The following is a 20,113-nucleotide window of genomic DNA, read 5'->3' as shown; positions in this document are numbered from 1 at the left end:
ACTGTCTAAAACTGCTTCATAGGCATTCCAAATGTATTTCTATTGTTAATATATCAGGTTTGTAAATATTTTGAAAATATATTACGCTCGCTCACCTGTCATTAATTTTCATCAATTCTGAGCCATTACAGATTCGCAGAAATGTGAAAATGGCACTCGGGTCATGTAAGCATTTGTGCAGAAATGTGAAAGTGGCACTCGGGTCATGTAAGCATTTGTGCAGAAATGTGAAAGTGGCACCCAAAGAGTCAAATGTTTGAACGCTAACCTGAATAAATGGAAAGCTGATGCCAACAGTAAAGTTAGCCAACCGATTCATTAGTCCAGCGAAAGACATAGCAGCGGGACGTGGGCCTTGTTTAAACAGCTCAGCTCCAATAAATTGAGGAATTGAGGCACCCAAAGGGTTAATTAAAACTAAAGACTGTATTTAAAATGGTTAAAAAGCTAGCCATTTTGATTGTCTAGCTAGTATTGATTTTTGAAATAAATATAATTAGGTTCAGTGCAGAGCATATATCTGGTCATTTTATAACATGTTCTCCCTGTTTGTAACAGTGTACTATGATTCTTTACCATTTCACTTAGCTGTATACATAGTTGTGTCACTAGTCAGGTATATATATAGATGTGTACATACACAGGTAAAAGATGAACAAGTATCAGGTGCTGTTTCCAAACTGCAGACAGAAGATAGCAAGGATGCACCGCCTGTGGTATGCTGACTATAAACTCATTTCGATGGGTACTATTAAATGCTATCTGGAATTTGAAACATTCTACTCGTAAGATGATATCTAGCAGCTGTAATTCTCAGGATTTCTAAGCATCTTCAAAACATCATAAATTTTAGTAGAAACACTGCCAGTGCATAGCTAGAAAAAAACTTTAAATTAACATGACACTACTTTGCTTCCCAGATCGTCTTGATTTTGTCCTTAGGATTTGGTTTATATTTGTACATTTGAGTTTAGTTTTGCTCCTTTAATACAACTACAGTAGACGCTCCTATAATGTATACCTCATATAACGTAAATTCCAGATAACGTAAAAACTTTCTGTGACGTTTTTGCTTCCTACAACGTAAAGAATTCCATATAACGTAAAGTGTCAAGTCGGGCGAGTTTTCAAGTTTGATCTGATTGTTAGTTTATTTAGCCGCAATCGCAAGAGAAAATACGCCTTCTGTATACCGTTATATATAACTTTCGTGACATTCTAGTTCGTCATTGTAGATCGTTGAATGTGTCAACAAAAAGGTGAATAAGATAGCTGCGTATTGTTGATAAATACAAAGGCGATCGATTGGTTCAGGTGTCACAGCTGTCGCGAGTTGGAGTACCGTAGAAAAATTATCTTTGTCCTAACCTTGACTTCTGGATAATAATAAACGCTGAACAGGTAGAACTGCTTTCTATAGTAAAAAGATTTTGTTGTTTTCTTTTATTGTAGACATACGAAATATTTGTTATTAGTCGTACTTTGCAGAATAGACTTTGCTGTTCAGAAAAAATAAGTGAATCGTTGTAAAAGAGCGTCGAAAATGTGCAGTCCCTCTAAAGTTTTTCCTTCTTTTTTTGCCAAAGGGGTGAGTTTGGAAAAATCGTGGAACGGATTAGGCAATTTACATGTATTTTACTGTTTTTATAATGTAAATTCCGTATAATGTAAACGTTGTTGGAACGGATTATTACATTGTAGGAGCGTCTACTGTAGTAGCTTTGGATCCACAGTGATAAATTTGTAAAATATTTTTAAAAGGCTTTCATCCTATTGGTTTATTTTTCTAAAACATCCTAGGGGCACACGAGTGAATGAAAACATTAATTTTTGCAGCTTTCATTTGCTGCCTTGCTGCTGATCCTTATCAAAGATTTGCTGTTATTGGCTTTCCATATCAGTTTGTTACAATGAACTTTTAGTTAACATAACTTGAATTCTAAAAGTAAAATTCAAACTTCTAAAGTTTAAAGTTGACTTGCAACAAAATTCATATTACAGTTATTTGGTATCAAAAGGTTCACCATGTCTCACTCTGCTGTGTTGTAGGTGCAAAATATGTGGAAATGTGATTACAAGCTTTTGAAAGCTCAAAAATGAACAGTTAATCGCAGCCATCACGAAAACGCCGTAGTTTGGAATCCCTTTATTTTGACGACGTACTCAACCCGACTTGGTTATTGTTTTGACACATGATGTTATCACGTGAAATGAAAGGTCAATATAAAACGTTTTGTAGCACTAGTTTATGACAAACACTTCGGGTTTTACTGGAAAGCCCTTATCAAATATAGATGCTAGCCACTTCACAGTTTCGTTTCAGTTTGGTCTAATCATTTAGTCGTAATCTGATCATGTGACCCATACTTCCTACCAAATAGCGCGAGCAATTTCCACAGCATTTTCGACTATCACAGGTGACCAACAGGCTCGTCATGTTCATCAGAGGATGATCTGCACTCCTTCGAGCTAAGGTTGAAAAATTAAACGAATTTTTACGGTAGGTTTTGAGATATCAGGGCTCAAAGTGACAGCATTGCAATGAGGATGAAATAGATGCATAAGGACAAAAGACATGGTTTTATTGAATCCATGAAGTATATTTGTGAAAATATTTCAACGAATGATGTTACATGAAAGTGTAAACAGAAACCATCGTGTTCAACTACATCCCATTTGAGCCGTTTTGGAAAGGGATTCCAACCTACGGCGTTTTCGTGATGGCTGCGATTAACTGTTCATTTTTGAGCTTTTAAGAGCTTGTAATCACATTTCCACATATTTTGCACCTACAACACATCAGAGTAAGACATGGTGAATCTTTTGATATCAAATAACTGTAATGTGAGCTTTGTTGCATTCAACCTTTAAAGAAAAATAACCTTGAATCATATTCGCCAATATTGTGAATCAATGGCCAGTAATAATTTGAATGAGTTAATAAAGTACTTGGTGGTTTATTAGTTAGTGAACATATTTTATAAAAGGCAACTTAACGATGAAATACGTATGAACTTGTCAAAGGTATGATAACTCTGGCGAAAGATATCTTGGAAGCATGAAAAGGCTGCATTTAGTATTCCTGGCTGAAAAACCAAACAATCAAGGAACCGCACGTTTTGCTACAAAAAGATTTCTGAACACTACGAATTCTAGCTAGTAGCAACGTACTTGTGAAAAAGGAGTAGGAAAATCACTGAGACCATCATGTCTTGCGATTTCCCGTCAGCTTCAGTTTGTCATCTACCTTTACACTTGGATTCATGGTAGACTTTTTTAAAACTATGTCCGCTGACAATTAGAACCATTTTGTACTATTCTAAGGTTTCTGAACCGATTACACGACCTGCTGTGAGATCTCAGAGTATATTAAGCCAACTAGAAGCTGAAAGGGGACATAGGAGAGATCCAGGACGATCGAGAAAGGGTGACCGGCAGAGAAACTCTATGGATATGTCTTTGCCTCGACCAGAAGTTCATCGTTTATCTGACAACACGTTCAAAAACATGAAAGTTCCTGGTGAGTGCTGAGGAATCAATTGCTTGGTTTATGCAAATCAATTGAGAATAAAGAGGTGATGAATTCTTAAATAGCCTATCAATGGAAGATGAAAATTACATAGAATGTGTTGTATAATAGAATTATAGTAGGTGTAATAGTGGATAAGTCTATGCATTTTATGGGTTTCCTCAAAATTAAGGGGCAAGCAACTTCACTTTAATCAGAAATAATTTTCTTATGGAACAGTTATAACAGTTTGAGGTACTTACACAAGATCAGTAGTGCAGGTAAATGTCAGAAGGGAAGTCTTGTAAGTCTTATAGTTACACTAGCTGCATTACCCACCTACAGGAACAGATTCACGTGCAGCATAAGGTTTATTGAGAGGTGTCTTTCATACTGTATAACAACTCCAAATATGCAGTCTACTGAAATTGTTGCCCTGATGTATTATTATGTAAATTGTCTACAGAAATTGTTGTCCTGAATATGCATACACATGTCAATAATGTTGGGGAGAACAATGGAAATCTGCAATGTGTTTTACAGCTATATGCGTGCTAAATCTAGTAAATATTCTAGATTCATGTGTCTAGATTCATGCATCCGTTCATACCCATCTATATTTGCAGTTGATGATCGCGCACTTCTGCCGCCGAGCCCCGCCTTGGCTGACCAGTCTTTACCCGCCGAGCAGTTGACCATCGCGCTCTTGCACTCGCCTCGCAATCAATCGCTTCGCACTCGCATTCAATCAGCCCGCACCCACCTCGCAATCAATCGCCTTGCACTTGCCTCGCAATCAATCGCCTCGCAATAAATTGCTTCGCAATTAATCGCCTCGCAATCAATTGCCTTGCACTCAATCGTTTTGCACTCGCCTCGCAATCAATTGCCTCGCACTCGCCTTGCAATTAATCGCCTCGCAATCGCAACCAATCGCCTCGCAACCAATCGCCTCGCAACCAATCGCCTCGCAACCAATCGCCTCGCACTCGCAATCAATCACCTCACAATCAATCGCCTAGCACTCAATCGCCTCGCACTCGCCAACTCATTCATCCGGAAAGCCACGCCTGGATACTCTCGCTGCATTTGGGGCGAATAAGGTCTCCCGCGCATCTCCGAGTGACGCCACGACCCCAAACCCCTAGCTGCATTACCCATCCACGGGAACAGATTCATGTACAGCAAGAGGTTTATTGAGAGTTGTCTTTCATACTGTATAACAACTCCAAATATGCAGTCTACTGAAATTGTTGCCCTGATGTATTATTATGTAAATTGTCTACAGAAATTGTTGTCCTGAATATGCATACACATGTCAATAATGTTGGGGAGAACAATGGAAATCTGCAATGTGTTTTACAGCTATATGCGTGCTAAATCTAGTAAATATTCTAGATTCATGTGTCTAGATTCATGCATCCGTTCATACCCATCTATATTTGCAGTTGATGATCGCGCACTTCTGCCGCCGAGCCCCGCCTTGGCTGACCAGTCTTTACCCGCCGAGCAGTTGACCATCGCGCTCTTGCACTCGCCTCGCAATCAATCGCTTCGCACTCGCATTCAATCAGCCCGCACCCACCTCGCAATCAATCGCCTTGCACTTGCCTCGCAATCAATCGCCTCGCAATAAATTGCTTCGCAATTAATCGCCTCGCAATCAATTGCCTTGCACTCAATCGTTTTGCACTCGCCTCGCAATCAATTGCCTCGCACTCGCCTTGCAATTAATCGCCTCGCAATCGCAACCAATCGCCTCGCAACCAATCGCCTCGCAACCAATCGCCTCGCAACCAATCGCCTCGCACTCGCAATCAATCACCTCACAATCAATCGCCTAGCACTCAATCGCCTCGCACTCGCCAACTCATTCATCCGGAAAGCCACGCCTGGATACTCTCGCTGCATTTGGGGCGAATAAGGTCTCCCGCGCATCTCCGAGTGACGCCACGACCCCAAACCCCTAGCTGCATTACCCATCCACGGGAACAGATTCATGTACAGCAAGAGGTTTATTGAGAGTTGTCTTTCATACTGTAAAACAACTCCCAAATATGCAGTTTACTGAAATTGTTTCCCCTGATCACACTATGCATACACATATGCAGTCATATATGTCAATAATGTTGGGGAGAACAATGGAAATCTGCAATACGTTTTGCAGCTAGTCTACAATGCATCAGTCTCAAACCACTCAAATCGAAGTTGCCCTATTTGTGTACAGAGAACTGATAATGAAATTGACATTGCTAGGCAAACTGAAGTTCTTCAAACTGGCAGTATTAAAAAGTTTTGCATCTTTTAAAAAATAATACATAAAATATTTTGCTATCGCCAGCATTTATTGAATAAAGACTTCTACATGCTTAAAACACTAATCATAGCTCACCAGTTTTTCGTCTATAGCCTGTGTTTTGACATGGTATATACAAACATTAATGAGGTTGTGTCGATAAAATTTATATGTATAACAGCACAGACAGCACGATGTCAAGGCAGATACAGCATTAGCACCTTACAATAATAAAACATAGCGCCAACATGATAGCCTTTGTATGAGATACAATAAGGAAAACAAATGCATGAAAATATATATATATGCTGAAAAATTTGTTAGAAAATGCTGCATGTGGTATAGCACAACATGAAGAGCATAGCATGACATAACAATAACACAATGTTAGTTCAACGTAACACTTGCGGATAGACAACATTTTTTGTTTTTTTGTCGGGTGTATGAACAAACAGTTTTCGGCTTGTGCCTACTTTTGAGCAGGCGACGTACAGCCGGTCATGGCTAAAGCAGGGTGACAGTAAGTCGATACCAGCTGCTCTCTTTCTTTCCACCATCGCCTATCGCTACACTCGGAATACTCGTGCAAGTTGTGTAGTAGTAAGTTACAGTAGGCCTACTCGTAGCTGGAAAAAAAATTAGTAACTCAGCTGCTGAAGGAAATGAACTTGTCCCACTATCACGAACAGTGGCAAATCCAACGTTATTAAGTAGTTGAGGTGTGGAAATTTATTGACAATACACTACAACATTGAATGAGAAGTTCTTACTTTTTTGAAGTAGAAATTTAGTAGGTGAAACGCAGTAGCAGTATCCGTGCAAGTTCTGTAGTAGCTGTAGTTCTGTGTACTCGTAGCTGAAAAAAAGTAAAAGTAACTCGGCTGCGGCAGGAAATGAACATGTTTACTATCACAAACAATGGCAAATCCAATGTTTTAACCCTTTCACTGAAGTAGACTCATTTATGCGTTTTCTATTGTCGACCGCGTAGACGCATTTTTGCGATTTTACCAGCAATTGCTAGTAACTGAATTTTGTTATTCGTTGATAGCATAATCAACAGTTTTTAGGACTTTTATGGTAGTGACAGTGTTGTCCTAAGATTTATCTATAAAGTTAGCCTAAAGTTTAATTTTAAATCTTTGTTTGAGAATTTCCAACTTAAAACGAAGATTTTTTGTGCAAGTTCATTAAATGCGTCCGAGTTAGAAAACAAATAACTACTTATGTTGATGACATTGTAGCCGATTCAGATTTTTGTGATTACACGGATAATTAGAATAGCAATAGCAGCACTGACTCTGATGGCGGTGAAAGTAATGGTTTTGTAAGAATAAGGAACATTGTAGAGGATCATTTTAGCTTTGTAGCTTCACATCGCTTTATCAATGCACAAAGTATAGATACAATGAATTTTTTGCATAGCAGTGCTTGTTAACATATTGGCAAAATAAAATATATTACCAAAACAAACGTTCTAGATGGAGTTTGAAATTGCAAAAAATATTGTATACATATGAAGCAATATCGGCAAAATGGCTGGCAGTAGGCCGATAGCTAAATTTGTACATGGATGCAAATGAAAGGGTTATGTATTGAAAGTGTGGCAATTCATAGACAATACAACATTGAATAGGAAGCACTTACCTTTTTGATGTGAAAATCTAGTAGGTGAGAACTGCGTTTTTTCCAGTGGCCGCAAGATACAAACGTTTACGTGACCTTCTCGGTACACGTTGGCAGTAAATATTAGTTGCATGTAAATAACTACTCATTAATTTATTTTATTTAATGAGTAGTACATTTGTATAGCTGTATAGACACCTTTGTATAGGCCGCAGAACCCAGGAAGGTGCTTTTTAACATGACAGCAACTTTGCTGTTTAAAACGGAACAGTGCCGTTGGGCACAGTAAAGAGGCGCGCTAATCGGAGATTTCAGTTAATGCGCCCTAGAGGTGAAAGGAAAACAACAGAATCGCCGCACTTTTATATAAGCCGCTTGGCTCAAATCGTCAGACAAAAGTAGCAGCTACTAGTCCGAAATTACGATATTTACTACTCATATTAATTCAGTTGGCTTCATATGATCGAAATTTGTGCGACGATAAAAGGAAAGACCGCTTTATAAGGCGGACACACAATTACACAGACAGACAGACAACGATTGCCGTTTATATAGTAGATAGTTGACTTTCTACTATATAAAGAAAGTATATAACTATGTATACTTATAGTTGTATATACTTATATATAACTATCTACTATATTATTTACTATAATATAGTAGATAGTTGACTTTCTACTCGATTACTTCTTTGAAAGGTTTATGCTCGAAGCAGTACTTGATTACTGCTGTATTTTATGTTGTCCAAGAAATTTGAAGAGCTTGTTCAAGATAATTTAATATTTATTACGAAAACTAATTTTTTACAAAAATGGGGTGCATTATTATCAAACCTGATTTTATTGGGCACACTTTGCTAAGGAATTTAAGTTTACCTCGTACTGATGTAAATCAGAAATAAAAGTACATTTCTGTTGCAATAGCTCAGTCATCAAAGTTTAATGTTAGTTGAAATTTTGGCTTTTTGCAAACTTATTTCAAGAATAAACTGACAGCGTATGCAAAATCTTCCATTTTTAGCTGTATTAAAAATAAGAAAACAGCTCAATTGTTCACCAAATGACCTTATATGAAGTATTGTATACGCGGCAGCTGACACGCTTTGTTGCACGGGCTGACATAGCAGAGGATTCAAATTTATGATTGATGTTGGCATAAATCCAAGTATGAAAAATCTATCACGGCATAAAGTTGTTAAAAATCTTGTGACACACTTGTTCATGGGAGTTACCTACTTCTTGTTACAAATCAATAAATTTCTATGCAATATTAACTCTGAAAGAAGTCTGAGAGTTAATAGAAAACTCGTTGACTCATTTTGAGTGATGAGATATCAGTTGAGGAAAGTGGGTTTCACCAAATACGCTGTGATTTGTCAAATCTGATTTCTGTTTTCATACCACTTCTGGTTTACAGTCATGTCAAGCACTCGTGACTCTTCATTGGTATTTGTAAGGATTTGATCAAAACAAGAAATGTCTCCTCAGCTTTTAACCTGGAGTGTTTTTAATAATTTTATGGTAGCTGTTGATCAATTGCTTCACACTTATTATCTCTTGGCCTGTGTATTGGTTAGGTCAAGGTTGTAGGTTAGAGTCTGTTCACATGATTTAGGTTTGCAACTGATATTTTTCAATGATACACTAAAGCTTTTTTGGAAATAGGCTTTTTCCCTATGTTTGAGGATTCCATAAACAAATATCTGGTATCATTATGCTGGGTCATTACAGCAACAGGCCATAATTGTGCTGGCCCCTGGTGCCCGTTGTCATTGTTATAGTCAGAAATTATTATAGGTCAGCTTATAAAGTTCTGAGACCCTATTCTTAGACATAGTTTAATAATGTACATAGCTCGCATAGACATAGAGTACTCATAGACATGAAATATCATAGCCGTGGAGTATGCATATGTACTCCATGGCTATGATACATGCATACACTATTCATCGACGCATAATATTAACAGATGCATAGATCGATTGGTACAGTCACTTTACTGATGTAGTCATAAACAGGAAGTCCTTTTAGGTACAGACTATTCACTGATGTGAATTATTCATATAGGTACGTGGAGAATTCATGGATACATCAGCTATAGATGTAGATCAGTCATCAGTCATCAGTCATCAGTCAGCGACCTAAATTAGGTCGACACTCTAAATAATCGATCTATGTAAAATAGTAATGCTTGTCAGTTGGTCCATACCACAGGACATAAACATTTTAGTAAGCTTCGTCTCGTTTCATTTGGTGAATCGTTAAAGGCATCTTACTACAATTATTATCGACTATTAGATTGGTATTTTAAGGCCGACTTTCTCTCGTTAGAAATATTTTCTCGATAGTTTTTATCACTGAGATTGTATCGCAGCATTTGTATCGATTTAATGATCATCAATTTACGGTGACAAAGTGTCGGTCCGTAGTAATATTTTTACAGATCATAGAATTTATTTTAGTGAGCGATAGGTTTACTACCATTTGGTATACTGACAATGTCTGGTGAACTGATGTTTGTTACAGATGGCTCACTGCCTAATGATGATTTGCTAGATGGTGTGAAGGCCTTGAATATTTTTAACCCCAGCAAATGGAGTGAACAGAACCAACAAGGTAGGTGAAGACATGACAGCAAGAGAAGTGGTAGTGGATTTAGGCAAGCTGCGTAGAAACCAGAGGGTAGTTTGTAGAATGGCATACTCAGGGATGGATATAGAACTCTGGTGTGCGGAAGTGGCTAATGGGAAAGGGATGCACATATAAAACATGGAAGAGGATGTTCCATAGAAGGGTTGCAATCAAAAGGGTGTCTTTGACAATCATTAAAATAGAAACTTAAAAAAATATTAAAAATACGAAAACGACTCCTGCTTCATTTGGAGTAATCTACTCGCCAAATATTTTTATGTTAGCATGAACAAACATGCTGTTTTTCTCATCCATTCTTTTCGGAGCTCACAAATACTAAGAAAGTAACAATTTTGCAATAGATTTACTACAAAACTGAATTTGTTTAGCTTTTTTATGCGTATTAAAAAGGTACATGTGATAGGAGAATTCCAACTTGTTCATCTCGTGATTCGTATTAATACAGTCAAATATCTATTTATAATTCCCTCAAATCACACATTTGCCAACATGTCGCGCTAAATTAAAATAACCACTTAGCTTTACACCCAACATATGGTATGGTATTCAGAGGTTCCTGCAGCATCACAGCTTCAAAGTGAAGGTACAGAGTATGAAGGTAAAAAATAAAAGGAAAACATAAACAATATTAAAATGATACAAAAGCAGATAAATCAATGTAAATTTGACCTTGATCTATGTTAGAGTAAGTTATTTTGTGTATCTCTATCGTCATCTCTACCTACACATCTCCCTTGCCTGCACATTTGTCTAACTTAAGGTAACAATAGCAACCTCTTCGTAGATCACATCTTCTCTCGTCTCTTTTTGTACACTTGTCTTTACATTTTTATAATGATGTTATCTTATAATTTATAATGATGTTTAGGAAGTAACTGAAGGAACATAATATTTGCAGTACACCGAGCCTGATGGAGTCTGTGTATTTGTTATTAATAGAAAAACCAATAGTTTTAGTGTAAAACTTTTGTTGCTGAGGAGAAGAAACTTTCTAGCTTTGTCTATTTTTTATCTTTATTACAAAGAATTTCAATTAGTCATTTGTCATTAAAAATTAATGCACTGTCAGCAGCCATTTTTATTTCTCGGTCAGTAAGAAATGCTGCCGCTGTTTTGGTGATATCTCAAGAACTAAAAGTCAATTGACTTGAAACTTGAGACTTGAAACGAGAGGTTGTGAGTTCAAATTCAGTTCGCAGCAGGTTTTTCATTCTTAAAACTTTATCGCTTTAGCTGGGCAGACAAGTATACAGATGTACAAACATTGAGATTTATAGATATACATGTAAGATATATATATATATATATATATATATAGTATATATATATACCATATACTATATATACAATTTGTAAGCAATATATAGACAAGAATTTCAATCAGTGTGTCATTAGACACTAAAGTGCTGTCAGCAGCCATTTTTCATTTTTCAGTCGACGAGAAGTGTATTAACGATTATCAACGATATATCAAGAACTAATCGTCCGATATACTTAAAACTTGGGGATTTTACTGCCAACATATTATGCACAAGTCGACCAAAATTTCGTAATCCTACGCAAACTGAAAGTAGGAAAAAACAAAGCAAAACTACGCTGCCGAGTATACTTAGGCTTATGATCAGGTTGGGATGACAATTCCTCTCAGGGAATGATTTTGGTCGCAGGTTTCAAAATGTTAAGGAACCTGAAACTATTTTAGCCTGAGGTTGTTTGATTCATCTTTGCAGAGACCGTACCAATGATACAGAGTTGGGTGGATGACCGAGAAAAAGCTCTGAAAGATGCTCAACCGTTTCCCTTTAATGGTTTCGAGGAGATGATAAGATGGACAGAAGAAGGAAAGCTATGGAATTATCCCATCGATAATGAACAGGGTTGGTACTGTGGAGTTATCTTACCGTGAAAGAAGGGCTCTTAGCCAGCATTACTTGGTGGTCGGTCCTCGGCGCTAGTTGTTCTGGTTGGAGTTCCAATCCTAGCTGATGTTAATATTTTTTGTCGTTTGAGCAATTATCGCGGTGTAATGCATAATCAATGCAGTCTTCCATTGGTGTATCAGTCGGTATGCGTCAAAACAAGCACCTGTCTGACCACGCGTGTGCAATCCTCTATCTCTAATAATATGCACAGAGTGGTGGTGGGTGGTGTTTCCTTTCTTATGGCACCTGCACCACCAACTCACTGCATTCTGTAGGTCTAACAATTAGGTGTTCAAATATAGGCAGTTGGTAGCTGTGTGTGCCAGGCTTGGTCTGAATTCTCCATTAACATGGTGTAACTTGAGTTATCGGTAACTTAAAAGTTATCAATAGTGTTAATTGCATTTAATAATTATTAAGCTTATTGTGAGTTACATGGATTCCGGTATGCTTCCTGTCTGGCTCCATACTTTTGGTGTTCATGATGAGTTTGTCTGGGTAATGCTGAGTAGTTGAGATTTCAAACATTGAACATGAGTTTGTAAGCTTAATACAGAGTGGATGATTTGTGCCCTTCATGCCTGGCTTGAGATCTCTTAGCAAATTGTGGCGAATCATGCGGTTGTGTAGCAGCTCCACTGATGTCTAATGAGTAAATACATTTATTTTGCCTCGTGTTAATTAAGAGGTGTTGCACTGCCTGTTGACTTCCATTGGCAAGTGGTAATCCCAATGGAAGCTGCAACAGTTTGCAGCTTCTATTGGCATCACCACTTGGTCTGCATTGTTGGCGTTTCATCGTACATTTCACGGGTCATTGGCTAATTTGATGGGTTAAAAACCCTGCAATTGTAAAAATGACTTAGGAGTATTTAACTTTTCTCGTCAAAACAAAATCGATGCAGACATAAAAATGTCATCAAGAAGCAATCAGAGACAAGATTGTGTGTCAATCCAGTCACCAAAAGTGATTTTTATCACTTTTGGTATACTGTATTAGTATATCTAATAGTGATACCCCTATGTATGGTTTTCTCTCCCAAGTGCGGAGAGAGAGAGGGAAGGAGGGAGGGAGAGGGGAAAAGAGGGAGAGAGGAGGGAATGAGGGAGGGGAGGGGAGGGAGAAAAAACTGCCTACTCGCTACCTACCGGCTAACTAACCTGCTACGTACTAACTACCGGACTCTCGTTATTCAAATCAAATCTGGGAACTTTCACCAACTAGACGCTTTACGTTATGTAGAATTTTTTAAATAATACGAAGCAAAAACAATATAAATTCTTTACGTAATGTGCAATTTACATTATAGGATGTTGATGTTAAAGGGGCGGCTACTGTTGTAAAAAGTTTCAGTTACAGAATATTAGCATGACTGATTGACTTTTAATAAATGGCTTGCATACGTAGATGTATTTGCCTATCGCTATGCGAGACGAGTTTTAATATAATAACCTTCATTTGTCATGCATTTTTCATATTTAATTTAATTAATAAATATCAGTTGCTCTCCTCATTTTTAAAGCTGAGTTTCCCTACATCTCTTTAGCTCTGGCCTGACTTATAGTTACGTGTATATCCTGTATGGTTGACTATAGATGCTGGTTTCTCTTCTTCAAATAACAGTCCTTCACAACACCTTTTGATGCATGGCAATGCACCGAACTATCAAGATCCGGTTATTCAATAGACACTTTTTATGACCAGAGTTTTTTGAGAAATCAGCCTTACGGAATGCCTTACAACTAACGAGAACAGTAATATTGAAACTTCCCAACTACTGTGGGTAATAATCAGTTTTCATCCAACCTCCATGTTTTTATTTATAGCATAGCTGTAATGAAATTTGATACAATAAAACTAATTTCTATTAAACTTTTAAACATGATTAACCCAAAAAAGAATTACCGATGATGATGTAAACGGATGGTGACAGCCAATCAGAGCGGGCTAACAGCAATGTCCTCAGCTGATTGTTGGTTTGTGATCCTGCATTGGTTTCAGTGTGACTAGTGTTTGCGTATGACTGTTTACTACATCGGTGAAGGTATGTTGATTTCTATGGATATCGTGGAGGGCAGGAAACTCAGTAACGATGTCACCTGAATATATAACAATTCTCAATAAATTCCATGCATAAGATTTTGTGCTTAGGAGGCATAAGATTTAACTGTTTTACCATTTCCACCTGTTCATTATCTTTATCAGCGTGCTGAGATCAAACATGGTATTACCTCGAAAAACATGAATCAGTTTGCTTTTATACCTTGGTCCATGTATTTGTATAACAAAGCGTGTATTTTTAAACAACGTAATTACTACAGGTTTGCATAACAATATGTAAAATGAATGCAAAGATGTAGGAAATTTAATGACTGCCTGGAAAAATTATTCAGGCTAAAATTGCTAGGACTAAAATTATTAGGGCTAAAATTGCTAGGATTAAAACTACTAGGGCTAAAATTACTAGGACTTAAAACTACTAGGGCTAAAATTGCTAGGACTAAAACTACTAGGGCTAAAAATACTAGGACTAAAAACTACTAGGGCTAAAATTGCTAGGACTAAAAACTACTAGGGCTAAAATTACTAGAACTAAAAAGAGAAGACTGTAATCTCTACTTTAATAAAAACCATATCTGACAGTCTGAAGCCATGGTTGGGAGTTGAGAAAAAAATTGTATCTTGCAGGATTTGAACACATGCCATTCTCCTTTACCTCACAGCAAAGCTACCACCTGCACCAATTATACTAGAATTTTGTACACATACATATTTTCTGTTACTCTTATTGGCGCACCTGACTATCTCCCGGTGCTGAGACTGCCTGGGTACTAACGGCTTTTAAAGATATACAAATATTGACAATCCACCGAATGCTCAAATGGACGTGTTCTGTAACAAAATCTTATGAAATGATTTTGAAACTTTGGCCATATGTAAATGCTCAGACAATTGGGCATTTATAGCCGTGACAGCTAGTTTTGTATATAAATGTTGTCTAACAATATAGACTACTATGAATACTTTGGCAGCATTTGCATACCTTCTTATAGTTTGATTACGTTGGAAACGCAGCTGACGCCGGCGATAAAATTTTATGCCCTTTTAGGTTACATAACTAGCTTTATTTGGCGTACTAGTCATGTAAATTTAGCTGCAACATGTGCTATGGATGAGTTATTAACATTGGTAAGCAGTAGGTGTGAGACAAAAATCTATGCCTGAAATGATTGCATTGAATTCTCTGAATCTACTCAAAATTCGTGATCAAGTTTTGGCAAAAAAGTCAGCAATGCAAAAAACACCATTACAGCCAGTCTTTCGAGGTTGCCATCAAACATGACAAGTGAAGTGTATCTTTCATAGCATCAAAACTGATTATTAGCACTTGCTGCTGGAAAGATGTCACAGTTGCCACTGTTCAGTAGTAGTGTTACCCTTATTTCTGACATTTGTGTCAAGTTGGCTTGTGGGGTAAACCATCGGCAAAAAAATTAGGTTAAAGCTACTAATAACTCGAAGTACATGAGTTCTATATACATGTGTGTGTATATACAGTATATATCTTTATATGTATACAGTATATATACAGTATATATCTTTATATATATACTGCTTATGTTTATATATACACTGTATATTCTTATATACATGTATGTACACTGTATATTTTTATATATATACACTGTATATTTTGATATACATGTATATACACTGTATATTTATATATATATATTACTTTATTGGCAATCATTTCAAGTAGAAATGTTTTCTAAAATATGTCATACAACAATCATTAAAAAGGTCAACAGTTAGCCAATAAAATCAAATGCATGTAAATGGTTTGAAATATAGCATTTAAAGTACCTTTTTTCCGTTGAGAGAGCGGGTTGGCGTATTAGATGAAACATTGCTAAAGGAGCTAGCAATAATATTTTCAAAGTAGTTGTTAGTTTAGAGATTGTATACAATTTGTTCATATTGCGTAAGTTCAAATCAGAAACCTGGTATTGTCAGGTAAAAAGCAAGAACACAAACCATGAAAAATCCTTGAAACCAGCAGTTGAAGTAAAATAAACATTTAGCATGGGCGAAGTAGGAAGATGCAAAGATTTAGAAAAATCATTCGTTTATATAAGTTATGCTGGAATATAATGTAGATTTGCAATTAGTTGAAATGCTTTTTTTGCGACAAAATTCAATCAGTAGTGATTTTTTCATAGTAATTTCAAAGTTCTTTCCGATTTACTTTACGTAATGATGCATCCTCATTGAGTTTGTTGGCTTCACAGATGAGGAAGTAATTATAAACGTTTTACTTGCTATGCACGCACCATAAGGATGCTGTAAGAAACCATGTCATGAGTTTCAATATGGATCTATTCAGTCTTGAACAGCGGAAAATATTTTGGCTAAGAAAAAACCTTTAACAGTCAAATCAAGTCGGTCAAAGTCAAACACATTTAGAAAATTTAATCTTGATTTCTCAGTGGAAGGATTTACCGGGAGAATGAAAAAGATGAAAAATTAAATCAAGATCAGCCATTCAGAGACGCACGAACATTGAAGCACAAATCTGTGGTTTTTAAGTTCATCACAAACACAGCATTTCCATGTCTCCAGAGTCTGGAGGTGGATATTCTTTGTATATAATTAATCATTTGAAGAAATAATTGCTAGAAAGGTGGAGATCATAGGCTAAATTTTACATCCTCTAGTTGATAATGCTGCAGCAGCTACTGCATCTTCACTATGTACTGTTGAGTACACTTTACATTGTTGTTTATTAGTTCTTGTTGTTTATAGTCATCGATTTACCATGTCAACAGCTGTTTATTAAGTTATTTCATTTAAAAAGTTAATAGTAATCATTTTGCTTCAGTTTTACCTAGAAGTTATGTTAAATAGTTATTTTTTATCATGTCGACATCATATGAATGACAGCCGTAGAAATTATGACATACGATCAGTTGAAATCTTATCAAAGGATTCTTTGTAGAGCTTTGTAGATTCTCGAAGTCAGGATCATAAGACAAATGACCTTCAAAGGTTCAAGTCTTTGTAGTTTTGTATATCTTAATGCTTAGAAGGGTCAACTATTGAGGCCATGAAATGCTGTAATAATCAAAGACTTCATAATCTAGCACCTGAGTAATTGTAGCTTGGTGACCTAACTAAAAATATATATTGTCAATTTCCATGACTCTATATGGAGAAAACCATTTGTGTTGTAAAAAATTTTAATAAAACTCAGGAACGATAGTATCTGGGTACACCTGCGCAGTGACTAGAGATGGATCTCGGGCTTAAATGTGCAAAGCAGCAATAAGCATACCATCACCTGAGCAAGATATAGAAACTGTTTCTTTGATGCTGTGTATTTAAAGATGCTGTAAAACCTCTATTTGAACACCACCTCTATTTGCACACCACCTTTAATAAAATGCTACTATAGGAGAAGGGTTAAAAAATACAGCCATAGTAATAGCAGCCATTGTTATGGTGGATCGAAGTCCGCTTTCTAACTCCAAAGCTTTACAGTTTTTTATTTAAATCTTCTGATAGCAACACCATCAAAATAATGAATAACTGTCTATGTCTACTGCTTTGCTTGAAGTAGTTCCTTGTTTAACTTGGTCTGATACTTCTGCCTATGTAAAACAGTTTAGCACAATGCTGAGGCCGACGGCATTAATGTCACTCCTCCCGAAGGATAGTGCAAAATATAGGCGACATTAGCACCACTTCGCCCATAAAAGGGTTAAATTTATCTTCCCAAAATTTTGACGAGCTTGTCGAAAAATAAAGTGCCACCCTCTATTTGAACATAACCTCTAATACAACGCCATTGCAAGGACAGGGCTGAAAATACAGCGCCATGGCATTCAAATAGAGGTTTTACTTTTATGTACAAATGTCTTTACTACCCTCCTTTCATGCTAACTGATTTCCTTGTTAGATCGTTAGCAATACCTGCTGTCAACTAGCAGTCATAGTTATTTGTCCTACATTTTACGTGCCAGTCATCAAACGAATAGCGCAAATGCGTGAGCGATTAAATGGGAAAAAATTTTGACTGTCAAATTATTTTTTATTTGAAGCATTCTTAGTATGGCTCTAACCTGCAGTCGGCTTTCTTCATCACCTTCAATCCCTACATAACTTGGCAATCGTACTTCATCATCGGCCCACTGGGCTTTAATTTCTGCACTGTCCATGACCCCTCTCAAACTCTGTGGTTGACACTCGATCTAATCTTTTAGTCATTATTCTTTGCTACATACCAAGACTGACGCTAATAATAATAATACATGTATATTGCCTGAATAATGTTCTGGCAGGGCTGTATAGTTGCTTTCAATATAACAGAGTCGAAAATTGTTGAAAATTTGTTGATCTATTGCAGTGTGCGAAATAAGCTGGACCCTTTGCTGAAAAAGTACAATTCTCATTTACAACATTGTTACTCATCATGAATTTAGTCAATAGCCATAAATTATATATTAAATTAATCTTCATTTTCACACATATTTAACTTAAAATAAGCAAACGGCTATTTCACAATCAAGTGTACACATAGTGTGTCACATTATAGGTCAAAATATCAACCCCAACCAAATTTGTCATACTGATTAATTTTGGACAGCAGAAGACCCTTGCTAATTATATCCAAGTGGAAAAGCACACCACTCTTAGTGTCTTCGAAAAATCATGGGTCAAACAGACCTATGTGGGAATGGTTACGGACACTACATCATGTGGTGATGGAGTCAGTAAATATGTTTTCTTTCCATTGTACAACATTTTCATAGAAAAACAACCCTAACAATGCATAGACATTTTTCAACACTATACATCTAAAGTAATTTTTTCCCATTTAGGAGATTGTAATTTGTACACCCAAGGTGTCGAAGTGTAAGAGTCTTGCATAATATTCATGCGATTTTAGATGTTGAAAGTTTGCATTAACTAGATGGAAACACAAAATCTTTATTTCTCTCATTTAACTATTTATTAACTGTAAATGAACATATGTTTATCCTAAACAAAATGAATTATTGCAATGCGGTTACTTTCCTTTGAAAATTTCAGGCAGTAGGCATAACTTGTCTCATGGGTACGGACACTACATAGAATATGATTACAGGCATTTGCTCTTAAAGATGTTATAAGCGTTCTGAATCTCAACCAGGTTTTCAGGAATGAGATATCTGTATCTGCCATCTTTCTCTGGGCAAACTATTGGCGTGCATTGCAGGATAATGTTCTTTGGGTGAGTGTCTACATTTGGGCGGGTTGGCCATTTAAGCCTTCCATTCTTCAATTCCATGAAATCCGTAGTGCCATCTCGACCATCACACTCTTTGACCACACCAATATAGAAGCTGTCTGTATATGCTACAGCAATTCACTCTCTGGTCTCAAGTCTGGAATAAAAAAAGATAAACAGCTATTAGTACATGAAATGTCCTGGGTACGGACACTACACTATCTCAATCCGCCAAGCATACACAGTTGCTTTAGCACATAGTAGGCCTAATAGACTATAGTAGATTGAGATTTGGGAACTGACCTTCGTTCACTGCTGGAATTTCTAGTCTCTGTGTCCTTATTGAGTTTAGGCCTCTTCGTATTAGAATCTCCTCGTAACTAGATCTCAGTTTGTTGTTGATTGTTCCCGATGGCTTCATTTCAGAAATTTTTTCTTTCAGGGTCTGCACCACTTCATCACCTGCTGTCTTTCTCAGCACTCCTGCTTGCTCCAGATTCTTTTTAGAAATTGGTGTTAAAATTCTTCGGAACACTGCTAGCTTTTTTGGGGTGTGATAGGCAATGCCTTTCTGGCTCTTCTCACAGCTCTTTCCGTTGTACTTCGGGAGTTGTATCCAGACTTACATTGATCTTCTGCATTGCTGTTGCCTCTTCCTGATATTTTAATTTTCATTCTCCATTGCTTTGCTCTAAGTTTCGCAACATTGCGTTCCACCCTCTTGATGTTCTTTTTTTCAAGGGATGTTTGAATTTTTCTTTGCCGCTGCAGATTTAGATGTAGGTGTCTTTTGTACATTTTTCTTTGCTCTGTACCGTTGCATTTCTAGTCACTTTTTC

At 36.8% G+C, this 20,113-nt stretch overlaps 1 protein-coding gene across 1 annotated transcript in view; it reads left to right on the top strand.

Moving 5' to 3' along the window:
* The window catches only part of LOC137403751 (small ribosomal subunit protein mS31-like), a 38,037-nt gene that overhangs the window by 14,080 nt on the left and 3,844 nt on the right, over positions 1–20,113 (top strand). The window contains exons 6-9 of the mRNA XM_068089778.1: positions 645–716; positions 3,325–3,520; positions 9,956–10,045; positions 11,812–11,958. Of these exons, the coding sequence (XP_067945879.1) occupies positions 645–716; positions 3,325–3,520; positions 9,956–10,045; positions 11,812–11,958 (505 nt within the window). The remainder of the gene's footprint in view (positions 1–644; positions 717–3,324; positions 3,521–9,955; positions 10,046–11,811; positions 11,959–20,113) is intronic.

This window comes from Watersipora subatra, chromosome 9 (assembly GCF_963576615.1).
Source record: "Watersipora subatra chromosome 9, tzWatSuba1.1, whole genome shotgun sequence".
NCBI classification, from domain to species: Eukaryota; Metazoa; Bryozoa; class Gymnolaemata; order Cheilostomatida; family Watersiporidae; genus Watersipora; species Watersipora subatra.
Note: the sequence above shows the minus strand (reverse complement) of the source record. Positions and strands in the feature narration are given on the sequence as shown.